Source organism: Chrysochloris asiatica, unplaced genomic scaffold (genome assembly GCF_000296735.1).
Source record: "Chrysochloris asiatica unplaced genomic scaffold, ChrAsi1.0 scaffold00101, whole genome shotgun sequence".
Taxonomy (NCBI): Eukaryota; Metazoa; Chordata; class Mammalia; order Afrosoricida; family Chrysochloridae; genus Chrysochloris; species Chrysochloris asiatica.
The window spans coordinates 9,227,590-9,241,592 of NW_006408619.1; the positions used below are offsets into that span (position 1 = coordinate 9,227,590).

Genomic DNA, 14,003 nt, shown 5'->3' on the forward strand with positions numbered 1-14,003 from the left:
GAAGAACTGATGCATTTGAAGTATAGTGTGGGCTAAGATTATTGAAATTACTATGGACTGCTAGTAATTGCTATCGTGGATGCAATACACCTAGAAGGCTCTTTAGAAGCAAGGATGGTGAGATTTTGTCTCTTGTATTTAGGACATATTATCGCTGGAGAGTCAACGAAAAAGATGAACACCTTCAGTGAGATGGATGGACACAGTGGCTACAACAATGAGGTTAAACATAACAATTGTGAGGATGGACAGGGCCGGGCAGTGTTGAGTTCTAAACTATAGTGTGCATAGAGTCAGAACTAGTGTGGTGCTGAGGGTTAATGCGCTGGACTGTAGGTTGGTGGTTTAAGCTCAACAGAATGCACTAAATAACATAAACCTATATACACTGTTGTTAAGTGCCACCCCCATAGCAACCTTTTATATGGCTTTCCAAGGAGCAGCTAGCAGCTGGTGAGCTTGAACCACTGACTATGCAGCTCAAAGGACTTTGCAGTCTGACGCATTAGCCCACAGCGCCACACCAGGACTTGGCTGAAAACTACACTAGGAGAGTGAGTTCCTTTTCAGACCTGAAGGCTAGTCGAGGTAGTCTCAGGTTCCTCTAGTCTCTTTCGACCCGATCTTTTTGTTTTGTTTTAATCACATAACTTTGAGTTTGGTCCATATTTTCTCCCACTTGCACCAGTTGGGAGTATGAAACTCGCTTCAGCCTTCCACGCGATTCCAATACATAGACCTGTGGAGCCACCACTCAGTTCAGTCCCTCCAGCACCGATTCTCCCACTTTACGAAAGGTGACTGCGCCGGCAACCTCGCGCATGCTCACTCTGTGATCCGAACGCGCGTTCCTCCAGGCCGCACCTCCCTCTGAGTAAGTGGGAAAGTCCACAAACTCCCGACGGCTCCCCCCGCCTCATTAGCCTTATGGTACGCTCCACCCTTGGCTTGCTGAAAACGGAAGCGCGTTATGAGGGTGGGACCTGTTGTCCCGGGAGACGGAAATTAAGCGGCGTTTTTTTTGAGCGGGCTGTTTGGAAGTTTGTGGCGGCAGTGAAGTTGAGGTGACTTTTCTAGGGCCTTGATGTGTTTTCTGGGCGGGGGACTGGGTCCCGAGGAAAGAGCGGGTCTATGAAAACAAGAGAGCTCCAGTTCTGCCCTGGCGTTCTGGCATTTTCTGTGGGCTGGAGGGATAGATGTATCCCTGCTTACCTCTTCTTGGGGCGTGCTGCTGCCTCAGCACGTCCCGGTCACTTTCCCGCCTTCTGAGTCTGAGACGTTTCGCTTAACCGCGCTTCGCGTTTGTAACTCGTCCATAGTTCTCACAGGCTACCTCATTTGACAGTTTCTGAGTTTGTTCCTTTCTGCTCCCGGAGAAGAATTTCTCTTTGGTGCCTGTTTTTTTTCCGAGTTTTTGAACTTAGGCTCTGAGGCCTCTTGACTGGAACGTCATACCCACCTGCCTTCTTGTTACCTCTGGTTTTAGGATGAATTTAGCACATACTCATGTTGAAAGGAATCGATTTCAGTATATTCCATTCCCAAACTGGCTGTCCCTTCTGGCTCTACGGAGTCCTGGTGTGGCGCAGTGGTTTAATGCGCCGGACCGCAAAGCCGTTTGAAGTGCAAGGTCGGTGGTTCAAGCTCACCAGCTGCTCCTTGGAAACCCTATCCAGGGTCGCTATGAGTCGCAACCGACTCGACTGCACTTAACAACAACAACCCAAGCTCTAACCTGCTTACAAGCCTGGCATCTGGAGTTGGACAGACATAAGTTCTGTGCCTACCACTCAGTAGCCTTCTAACCTTGGAAACTTACACTTTGTCTTCTCAAGCCGCCCTTTGAAGTCTTCTCAGCTCTTTAATTCACTTTTTCCTTTTGCTCCTTAAAATTGTTACAGGTTCAAGAGCATGTTTCAGGCAGGGTCTCTTCTGACATTCATGTTGGTCTTCTTTATTGTCTTTTTTAATGACTTTTTTAGTTAATTTTCTTCAAGTATGGTGTCACAATTTATCTGGTTTTGAGTTGTTAGTGTTGTTGTAGTAATGTGCTGTGGAGTCGGTTCCGACTCATAGTGACCCTGTACAGAGTTTCCGAGGCTGATCTTTACAGGAGCAGAAAGCCTCATCTTTCTCCTGCGGAACAGCTGGTAGTTTCGAACTGCTGACCCTGAGGTTCGCAGCCCGATTCAAAACCACAACGCTACCAGAGCTCCTTAGTGTTGGGTGCATCAAATTTGTTCTTGAGGTGGTCTCTAAATTCAGGTGGAATGTGCTCAAGGACATAATTTGCCCTGTGGACTTGTTTTAGTTACTTACACCTTTTCAACTTGAACTTGTATATGAGTAAATGATGGTTTGTACCACACTCACCTTTGACCTTGTTCTCACTGATGATATTGAGCATCTCCATGTTTTCACAAGTGTAGTCACAGCTGTCGTCGTGTCTTTGATTCCTGTGTGTTCCGTCCAGCAAGCTCCACATGTATGACTGGCCTTTATTATTGTTGAAAAAGATATTTGCCACAAGTAAGTCATTGGTCTTTTAAAATTCTGCCATGAGAATTGCAGCGTTCCTATCACCATAGCCAGATTTTCCAACTGCTGATCCTGCTCCTTTAGTTCCAGCGTTTGCATTCCAATTGCCAGTAGTTATTAGTACATCTTGTTTGCATTTTTTTTGTTTTTTAATCAGTTTCATACTGCAGAAGCTGGTAAAAAGCTTAAGTTTCTTCATCTTTGGCTTTAGTGCTTGGTACATAAATGTGAATAACAGTTATATTAACTGGTCTTCCTGACAGGCAATGAGTATTGTCACTGATAGGATTGTATTTCAGGACTGGTCTTGAAATGTTCTTTTTGATGATGATTATAATGATTATAATGAAATGTGCAAAGACCAGGAGTTAGAAAACCAAAAGGGAAGACTATGCTTAGCAGTTCCTAACATGAAAGAATTGAAGAATAAATTTCCCATACTAAAAGGGGAGGGAAAAAAAAATTCTTTGTTGGTTACCGGTGGGAGTGGGCCATTTGGGGGAGGAGTGAAAGGAGGGGGTGAGAGAGCACAGGGCAGGGGATAGACAATTCATAGTTCAGGTACTGGGGAGGACAATACACAAGAATGGGGAGGAGGGTGGAAGAACAAGGAAGATAGGGGAACACTGAAACAAGTTTATCTGGGACAATAGGACAGAGGTAAATAGTGATGTATACTCAACCCTGGAACAACAAAGTAATACAGGGATCGAGGCATAGTCTGAAGAGGGGAAATAATGTTAAGATGCTTTACAGTCTTAATGAATATTGGTTTTCCTTTCCTACTATTGTAAAGTAGACACTTGAGTGGGATAGAAAAGAATGTTGGGAAACATGATTACAGAAAGCTTGTAAGGTTGTCTTCAGCCTGTAACTGACTGGAATACCTAAGAGAAGTATTACAATTTGCTCAGTGAAATAGTCTTCTTACGGAGCCTTTGCAGTGTATAGGACCTTAAGTGGAATCCTGAGCCCCATCCAGAACCTTCTGAGGTGGGACATTCCCACTGGAAAGGACAATCAGACCAGACTGGAACAGCTAGAGCAACAGAAGGTCCATCTTCAAAGAAAGATCGCATAAAAATGTAAAACAAAAATGGCAGTATGATTGGCTAATGCAAGAATAAGCAAGTTGTTTGCTAGAAAGCCATCAAGGCAGGCAATCAAGTCCCTTCAGGACAAACCTCCCTCCAAGACTGAAACTCAAAGGGAACATATGAGCAGGGATGTAAGCTTGCAGGTGACCGCATTGATCTACTGGTGGGTGGAAGAGGGGGAAAGGCAGCAATGAAGAAATGGGCTGAGTTCATCCATGTTCCATTGACTCTTGTTGACTTGGAGATGAGAGAAGAGGAATGGCTAGTTGATCTGCAGTGTGGTGAGACCTGGGGACTCCTTAACCCTTGGGCAAGGATATAGCCATGAGGGCTAGAGCTGAGAGTGAAGCATTCAGCTGATAAAAAGTGAGAGGAGAGGCACAAGAATGAATGCCCAAACTTGTAGATAGTACCCATTTGACTTATCCTTCATGGCTTGATAGTCAGAACTCAACTGTTGTTGTTCAGTGCTGTTGAGTTGGTTTCAACTCATAGCGACCCTGTATAGGGCTTACAAGGCTTTTCAGAATTTTGTGGGAGCAGAATCCTCATCTTTCTGCCGAGAACTCAACTAGAGGAATATTAGGGGGAAAACCCCCCACAATTTTTGATAAAGGAAACGAGTATAGATTTCTACTATTTGATGAACTTGACCTATACTTATGGATGTAGTAGCTCAAAATACCAACTGAGAGGGTAGGAGTCTTCACATCAAGTATCAATCCTATCCCCTTTGTATATAGGGTAGAAAGAGATGGGCAACTTAGACATAGGCTACCGAAAATGAGGGGGCGATAAAGGCATAAAGTGTCTGGCTTACAAGTTTTCAAGAGGGAGTTTAAGAGTGTGTGGGGGAACGTAGAGTCCCCACTGAATAGTTTTCATCTTGCCTAGATGGGTCTGGTGAAAAGAGATGGGGATAAGATTATTATGATTCAGTTGTTATCATGACTAATTTGTGTCTGCCACAGCTGTAAAGGTAGAAGTTTTGTAACAAAAACGGGGGAGTAGTTAATCTTACAGTCCAGAAACAGAGGACCCTAGGACCATCAAGGGAGAAGAGCACAAGCAGAATGCAGACTCCTATCCAGAGAAGCAGTTACACCAGAGATAGAGGCAAAAACGAGGACATGGAGAGAGGAAGCAGTTGAGGACTCTGAACTCATGGAAAGAGAAGCACTGGGTGCTGGCAACCAGGAGGCAGGCTTGCAGAATGTGCCCTTTGGTTGTTTAAATTACTATATATTCCTGAGTGTTTTTGTGTACATCCACTCCCCCCTGCCCAAAACAAAACAAAATAAAACAAACGGAGGAAAATGGAAGCAAACACTATTGAATGATGATGCTTGGCAGAGATTGTAATCACTGCAATGAAATGATGGTGTAAAGCTGATGTTCACCCATGTTAATTATCACTCAGTTCTTAAAAAAAAAAAAAAAAATGAAGACAAAAAAATTCATGAAAAAAAAAGAATTCAAGCCTTGACCTGCAATATTGAATGATTCTATGCACAAAATATTGAGTAACAGGAATGAACTAAAGAGAGTTGCGGGAGTACACAGTTAATGTACCCCAAAAAATTGGTCACTGTGCAAGCATTTCAGGATATAGCATATGAACAAGAGCCAATGATATTGAGGGAGAAAATACATGCTACACTAAAGGCATTGGTGAAAAACAAGACTTTGGGAATTGATGGGTTACCAATTGAAATGTTTCAACAAATGAATGTAATGCTGGAGGTACTCATTTGTTTATTTCAAGGAAGCTGGAAGGTAAGCTACTTGGCCAACTACTTGGAAGAGATCCATTTCTGTCTGTGCCCATTCCAAAGAAAGGTGATCCAACAGAAGATGGAAATGATCAAACAATATCATTAATTTCATACATAAATAAAATTTCTTGAAGACAATTCAAAAACAGCTGCAGCCATACAGCAACAGGGAACTTCAAGAAATTAAAGCTGGATTCACAAGAGGGTGTGGAATGAGGAATATCATTATGAATGTCAGATGGCTGAATACTAAGAATACCAGAAAGTTGTTTACCTTTATTATTATTATTGTTATTGACTATGCAAAGGCTTTAAACTGTGAATCAACAATTTGTGGGTGACTTTGTGAAGAATGGAAATTCCAGAACACTAATAGGAGCTCTGGTAACATAGTGGTTATGAATCGGGCTGTGAACCTTAAGGTCAGCGGTTCGCAACTACCAGCCGCTCCACGGGAGAAAGATGAGGCTTTCTACTCCCCTAAAGATTTACACCCTCGGAAACCCTGTACAGGGTCACTATGGGTCGGAACCGACTTGACGGCACTTAACAACAACAACAACAACAATTGTACTAATGGGAAACCTGTGTATAGATCTAGAGACAGTCATTCAAATAGAACCAACTACATGGTTTAAAAATCTGAAAAGGTTCTATCCTTTCACCATACTTATTCAGTCTATGTGCTGAGCAAATAATCTTGAGAAACTGGGCTATATGAAGAAGATTGTGGCATAAGGGTTGGAGAAAGACTCATTAGCATATATCATACAACCTTGCTTGATTAAAGTGAAGAAGCAGTTACTGATGAAGATCAAAGACTACAGTATTCAGTATGGATTGCACCTCCACATAAAGAAAACAAAAATTCTCACAGTACCATGATAAAATGGAGAAAGGATTGAATTTGTCAAGCATTTTATTTTACTTGGCTCTACCTTCAGTGCCTATGGAAGCAGCAGTTAAGAAGTCAGATCTGCTGTAAAAGACCTCTTTAAAGTGTTAAAAAGCAAAGTTGTCAGTTTGAAGACAAGGTGCACATGACTCAAGGCCATGTCTTTCTGATCACTTCATATGCATGCAAAAAGCTGGGCAATGAATAGGGAAGACTGAAGGAGAATTGTTGCCTTTGAATTACGGTATTAACAGAGGATATTGAGTACTAGGAGGCTTCAACAAGTTTGTGTAAATGTTCCGTTATCTTTTAATTCCATTTCCCATGAGTTTCTAGAAACCCACTCATATATCATGGACTGCTAGAAGATGGAACACATCTTTTTGGAAGTAGTACAACTAGAATGCTCCTAAGAAACAAGGATGGCAAGACTGTCTCAACAGATTTGTTATCAGGAGGGACCAATCCCTGGAGAGGGACATCATTCTTGGCAAAAACCAGTGAACAAGAGGAAGCCTCTTAAGGAGATGAATTGACACAGTGACTGCAACAATGGACTCCAATGTAGCAATGATTGTGAGGATGGTGTAGGACCAGACAATACTTTATAGTATATGGGTCACTATGAGTTGGGACTGACTTAAGAGCATCTAACAACTACCACCGCCTTGGAAAAATTGCTGAATCCCAAAAGTTCTTCATAAAAATGGGACCAGTAGCTCCTACTTAATAAGAATGGTGTGAGGATTAATGTAAAGTGCTGGACCAGGGTCTTGCCCATTGTAGAGTTCCAATAATCATTTTCCTAGCAAATATTTATTGACCACCTTAACAGCAACAGCATTATGAGGTACTGTGCTGAGTACTGAGATCTAGTGGTGAATCACTTTGTGGAGTTTATAGTTTAGTAGGGTAGTCATTGAACAACAACAAAAATAGTCATCTAATAATCACAGATAAATGTAATCTTCAAAGTGTAACAACAATATGAGTATGTTAGAAGACGCAAGTAAAGGTCACAATGTCCCTTTAGAGATTGTAATAGGGAAGTGTTTAACCTGGACTAAGCAACTTCTGAAGAAGTGTAGACTGAACTGAGATTTGTAAGGATTAACCAGATTGAGAGTAGGGGATGGAAGAAAGAGTATTTAGATTCCAGACAAAATCATGTGATAGGACTGTGGCAGAAGGGACGTATCTTGAAAGACTGGAAACAACTCACTCAGTGTGACTGGGGTATGGAGTGATAAAGGGGAGCCTGGAGCAAGATGAGTAACTCTGGTGCTACAGTGGTTAAAGTACACAGATGTTCCAAAAGGTAAGTGGTTTGAACCCACCAGCAGCTCTTAGGAAGAAAGAAGAGGCAGTCTGCTTCTGCACGGATTTACAGCCTTAGAAATCTTATGGGGCGGTTCTGGTCTGCCCTGTAGTATAACTGTGAGTTGGAAGCACTTGACAACAGTAGACTTTTTCAGTTTAGAACAAGATGAAACTCAAGAGATGGCATAGGAGCCTGCACCCCCACCTCCTCCACAGTTTTTATCCTGGCTTCAGGATTTTAGATTGATATGAAAGCAGTAGAAAGGCTTTGAAGACGTTTACGATGAGGATGGGGGTGGACGGCGGGCAAATCACATGATCTGTTTTTCAAAAAGATTATTAGTTGCTGTCCAGAGGGAGACAAGTTAGGAAGCTATTGCAGTAGTTTAGGTGAGAGATGATGGTGGATTTGGAGTAATGTGGCAGTAGTGGAGATGAAGAGAAGTGTACAGATTGGGAGCAAGTTCGGGAATAGTGTTGATAGGCCTTGGAGTAGTGGATATGGAAGATGATGTCAAAGTTAAGAATGTTGCCTGGGCTTTTGACTTGAGCCAGTTGGGTAGGATGATGGCACCATTTATGAAGATGGGGAACATAGAAGAAAGTGGAGGAGCAGGTTTCTTTCTCCTAGTTTGCATTTTCCCCTCCCACTTTTATGGTGTTGGCAAAGAATATTGACTATATTGTGTATTGCCAGAACGAACAAATCTGTTTTGGAAGAAGTGCAACCAGAATGCTCCTTAGCAAGGATGGCAAGACTTCATCTCACTTACTTTGGACTTACTGTTAAAGAGGAACTAGACCCTGGAGAAAGATACACGGCTGCAACAGTGGGCTCAAGCATAGGCAAGATTGTGAGCATGGTGTCGGACTGGGCGGTGTACGTAGGGTTGCTACGTATCAGAACTGACCTGACAACACCTAACAACGATAACATCTGTCTCCTGGCATGGTGCTGTAGAATTAGTGCTGGACTCGGAACCACAGGGTCAGCAGTTCAAACCTACTAGCTGCTCCTCGGAAACCCTATACAGAGTCCTTGTGTGCCAGAGCTTCAGAAACCCTATACAGAGTCCCTGTGTGCCAGAGCTGACTCGATGGCACTTAACAGCAGCAAATATAAACAGGGAGCCCTGTAGGACAAGCACTGGACTGCTGACCCCATGATGGGCAGTTAAAACTCATCAGCTGCTCCTTGGAAACTTTACAGGATCATTATGAATTGGAACCAACTCAACAGCACTTAACAACAACAAATCTGAACAGGTCCCTCATCGCCTCCTTTCTGTTCCTCAGTTGCCACCCTAGTGCAGACCTGTCAATTGTCTTTGCTCTTCTCTGTATACCCTCCCCACTTTGATTTGCACAGTGATGCCAGATTCTGTTCCACAAACACTGTTTCAGTCTTGTCAGATTCTCTTAACAAATTCTGGTGGCTCTGTTATTTACAGAATAAAACCTTAATTTCTTAGGAAGGCATTTAAGATTTCCATAGTTTATCCCCAAGCTTTTTATTTTTCTAGTTTCCCTGTTTTTATCTTCCCTACTTGAACTCTCAACCCCAGCCAATCTCTCCATTTCCCCCAAATTAGTTTATTATTTTTTTAAGTACTAGCTTTAAAGAAAACTTGTGCAGAAATTTCCACATGCCCCGCTTCCCTGCACATTGTTTCTTCAATTAACAGTTTGCATTCTTGTGTATTTGTTGAAATTAATACACCAATATTGGTACCTTATGAAATTATTTCCATAGTTTACATTACGATTCATTCTTTGTGCTCTATAGCCCTATGGTAGTGGTGGTGATGGTAATGGTTGTATGCTGTTGAGTTGGTTCCTGTATAGGGTTTCCGAGGTGATAAATCGTTACGGCTGCAGTATGCCTCGTCTTTAATTCTGCAGAGCAGCTGATAGATTTAAACTTCTGACCTTGTAGTTAGCAGTCTATGGTGAAATGCACTGTGATACCAGCTCTCTGTCCATAGTCCTGTAGGGTTTAACAAATGTGTATGCCATTACAGTATCGTGCAGAATCGTGTCGCTGTCCTCAAAACGCCTGTACCTATTCATTCCTCCTTCGTTCCCCCAACATCCCCCTGGTCACTCATCTTTTCACTGTCTTTATGGTTTTGTCTTTGCCAGGATGTCATATCATTGGACTCATACAGTACGTAGCTTTCTTCGTACTGCCTTCTACTTTGTTGTCAGTTGCCCTCCAGCCCATTCCAATTCATTGTGATCCCACGTGTGCAAAGTAGAACTGCTCCATTGGGTCTTGAAGGGTCTGACCTTTCAGAAGAAGATAGCCAGGCTTGTCTTCTGAAATGTCCTTGGGTGAATTTGAACCTCCAGTTAACAGTTAAAGCTCTTAACTGCTCTACCTAAGGACCCCTTTCACTTAACATTATGCATTTAACGTCTCTTCTTGCTTTTCTGTGGCTTGATAACTTGAATTTTTTTTTATTGATTTATAATTCCTTTGTATGTTTGTACCACAATTTGTTTATCCCCCAAGCAAGTTTCTCAGATTCTCTTATGATTGCCTTTGTTCCTTCACAGTTATGTATAATGTGTATCATCTGGTTGTCTTACCTATAGATGTTTAATTTCTAAAGTTTCAGTTAAAGCTCTCCTCTGCTGTGAATACCCTTCTTGATATTTGAGCACACAATTTCTTGAGTTCTGTGAACTCACTTTTTAATCCATTTTAATTGGCACTTAGCATTTGTTAGGCTGTTGGTTTATTTATTTATTGATTATTACTTTATTATATTTTTAATAAAGGATATATTCTTGTGTATATAATAATGACAGCATAATTTATTTGAATACTGTTGAATGACTGCATTGTTTTAGGCATTATGTTGGGTATATGGGAAAAATATACATATATGTAAATGTGGAAAAAATTATGAAGTCACTTGACTGTAATATATGAGGGAGCTTTAAAAAGTTCATGGAAAAAATCCATTCTCTTCTAATTCCATTTTTCCACAAAAATTTTGAAGTTCCCTCATAGGTTCATAATAAGGTACGCAACCAAGAAATTCTTGAAATTATTTTGGTTAGGGTAAAAATCACCCATTCATACTAGTTAGTAGTCCAGTGTTTATCATGCTGGTTACTTGCTGCGGTTGAGTCACTCCGCCTCAGTGGCCCTATAGGCTAGGGTAGAAGTGCTCTGTAGAGTTTCTAAGGTTGTCATCTTTATATAGTAGACTGCCACATCTTTCTCCCACAGACTAGCTGGTGGGTCCAAACCACTGACCCTTTTGTTAGTAGCTGACCTCAAGCCACTGTGCCAGTCGGCCTGCCTTACCTTTTCTGTAAAACACACTGTGAGTCAACTTCAACTCATAGCAGCTTTGTCTGTGGTGCTGGTGGTGTGCCATAAATCGGTTCTGACTCATAATGCTTCCAAGGCTGTAAATCTTTATAGGAGCAGAAAGCCTCATCTTTCTCCCATTGTCTGGTGTAGGTGTGAAATAAAAATTCTGAATAGATAGGGAAGGGGACAAAAGATCAAACTTGATTCTGGAAGTTTCATTTTTCCCTTACAGTTAACCTGAAATGAGCAACAATGGATCAGAAAATTTTATCTCTCGCAGCAGAAAGAACAACGGACAAACTGCAAGAATTTCTTCAAAGCCTGAAAGAAAATGATGTGAGTATGCTCTGTAGAAGCAAATGTCAAATACCTTTTCACATCTAGTTATCTGCTTGGATATTTAGCCCCATGGCAAACCTATGGAACCAGAAGCTCGGTGAAATTTATCAATCTGTTTAAAAAAAAAAACTTCTAGGTGTTTTGGGTATTGCGTAATCCCAAGTTTCCCCCTTGTTAATACATCAAGGCTTCAGAACGTTTGTGGGACAATGGAACTAAAAGATCATGGCATTTTTCCACCAACTTTTTGAAGCCCCCTGGTAGAAGGTGCCATCGTCTACCCGGTTAGTTATGTAAGCTAATTTACGCGTCCTCCTGGACTTCTTTTCCTTCATCACTACCTCGCTTCTCCTCCAAACTACTGGGAAGTCGTATGATTCTGCTTTTCAGATCGATCTTTTTTTCTCTATCTGTCCTCATATCACCGTGGTCTAGGCAGCCATCGTCTCGCACTTGATCATGGCATCAGTCTCCTAAGAGGAGTCCCTCTTTCACTCTTAAACCTACCCAGAGCCCATTCTCTAGAGCAAGAGTGGTCTTTTTTTTTTTTCTTTTTCTTTTTCCAGTGCTATTTTACTGTGTTTTTGGTGAAGTTTTACACAGCCACCACTTAGGTTTCCTTTCAGTGGTTTCTGCACAAATTGTCAGTGACGTTGCTGAGCTCCTTCACAGATGCATGACGGTTCTCATTGTTTCCGCTCTGGTTTGCACTAACCTAACTTTCCTGTCCACTTACTTTCTCATCTTTGTTTTAAATTAATTGCTGACTGCTTAGTGCCCTATAGATAAGACTTTTTTTTAAAAGACCACACTCCAGACTTCTGATCATAGCCTCCAATACTGTGGTCTCTGCCCTTCCCATCTCTCCAAATTCATCTTGTGTTACTCTTCATTTTACTGCTGCTGCCTGGCTGAATTGACCTTTCTTCTTTTTTTTTTTTTCCAAACTCTCAAACATGGCAAGCTTTCTGCCCATCACGGCCCCTGATGATAGCTCGATCTGGAATGGACTCCCTCTTCCCTTTTATATAACTGGCTCTTTCTCATTCTCTAGATTGCCGCTTAAATGTCACCCAACAGCAGGGCTTCAAACTGGTTAATTCCAGTTCAACCTTCTACTGAGAATTTGCATTTCTACTCTGGATATAGCTTAGTGGTTACGAGTTGGTCTGCGAACCGCAAGGTCAGAAGTTCGAAACTACCAGCTGTTCGCGGGAGAAAGATGAGGCTTTCTGCTCCCGTAAAGATTTACAGCCTTGGAAACCCTATACAGGGTCACTATGAGTCGGAATCGACTCCACGGCACATAACAACAACAACAACCTTGGATATACTAAATCTGAATCTGCGTTTTATACATATGTATAGTGGTTACCAGTTTGGCTGCCAACCTCAAAGTCAGCAGTTCGAAACTGCCAGCAGTTCCGCAGGAGAAAGATGAGGTGTTCTGCTCTCGTAAAGATTTGCAGCCTCAAAAACCCTGTGCATGGTCACTATGAGTTGGGACTGATTCCACGGTACTTAACAACAACAACAACATACATCAGAATCACCTGGGGACATAAAAGAATCCCCTACACTCCAGAGCTCCTTACTTTAGATACACTGAATCAGAACCGATAATTGAACAAGATGCCCAGATACGAATAAGAATCACCTGGTCTGCAAGACTTGTTCCTGGTGATTTTGTTAAGGTTCTGCTGGGGAAATGCAACTTCTCAGCAGGGCATGGAAAAGGAATGAACTGGTTCGAAGCCCTGCACTACTGCAGGAAGCTTTTCTGACTACCCTCCTTGAAGTTGTTCCCCTTTCTTTAATTCTCTGTTTCAGCCTCTTAAGGAGCTCTGGTAGCTTACTAGTTAAGACTCCTGCTGCTAACCTCAAGGTCAGCAGTTCAAAACTACCAACTGTTGTTCCACTGGAAAAAGATGAGGCTTTCTGCTCTCGTAAAGATTTGTTGTTATTAAGTGCCATCAAGTTGGTTTCGACCCATACCAACCCTGTTTTAGGGTTTCCAAGGAGAGGTTGGTGAGCTTGAACCACCAACCTTGCAGTTCAAACCATCTTTGTAGTCCAGTTGCTTAACCCACAGCGTCACACCAGGATTCCTGTGCCAGTCTCGGAAACCCTATACAGGGTCACTGAGTTGGAAATGACTTCACAGCACGTAACCACCACCACCTCAGCCTCGAACTTGTTTCTCACTTTACAGAGACTTCTTCTCTGAGGTTTTGTTCAGTCGCTCTTTCTCCGCCTGCCCTGTTGTAGACTCGTGAGTGAAATTCATGTCCACCCTGCTCATCCTGTGTCCCTCCCTCTTGTTGTTCAGAGTTAGTTCTGACTCATAATCGACCCTGTGTAGGGTTTCCCAGAAGGGGCTGGTGGGTTTGAACAGTCAACCTTTCAGTTAGTAGTCTAGTGCTTACTACTCTAGTGCCACACCAGGAAAAAGAGTAGGCTCAAAAAGTATTTGCTGAGTGAATCTGTATACTCAAGAACATAGCATAGTGCCTACTGCTGATTAAGTACATATTCAATAGACGTTTGTAGAATGAATGAGTAGATTTCAGTCCTGACAACTCAATCTATTAAGATCTATCCTGCTTCACCTAAATAAATAGTAGGCTATTTGGGATACTACTGTTAATTATAGAATAGTAAGTACAGAGTGATAGGTACCTGGCTGTGGAATGCTATTTCACATTGGGAAC

The 14,003-nt window shown here is 42.1% G+C and overlaps 1 protein-coding gene across 1 annotated transcript in view; it reads left to right on the top strand.

The window, feature by feature from the left end:
* The first annotated feature begins 11,205 nt into the window (after positions 1-11,205).
* FANCI (Fanconi anemia, complementation group I) overlaps positions 11,206-14,003 on the top strand; it is a 112,420-nt gene continuing 109,622 nt past the window's right edge. The window contains 1 exon segment of the mRNA XM_006867126.1: positions 11,206-11,289. Coding sequence (XP_006867188.1) covers positions 11,206-11,289 — 84 coding nt within the window.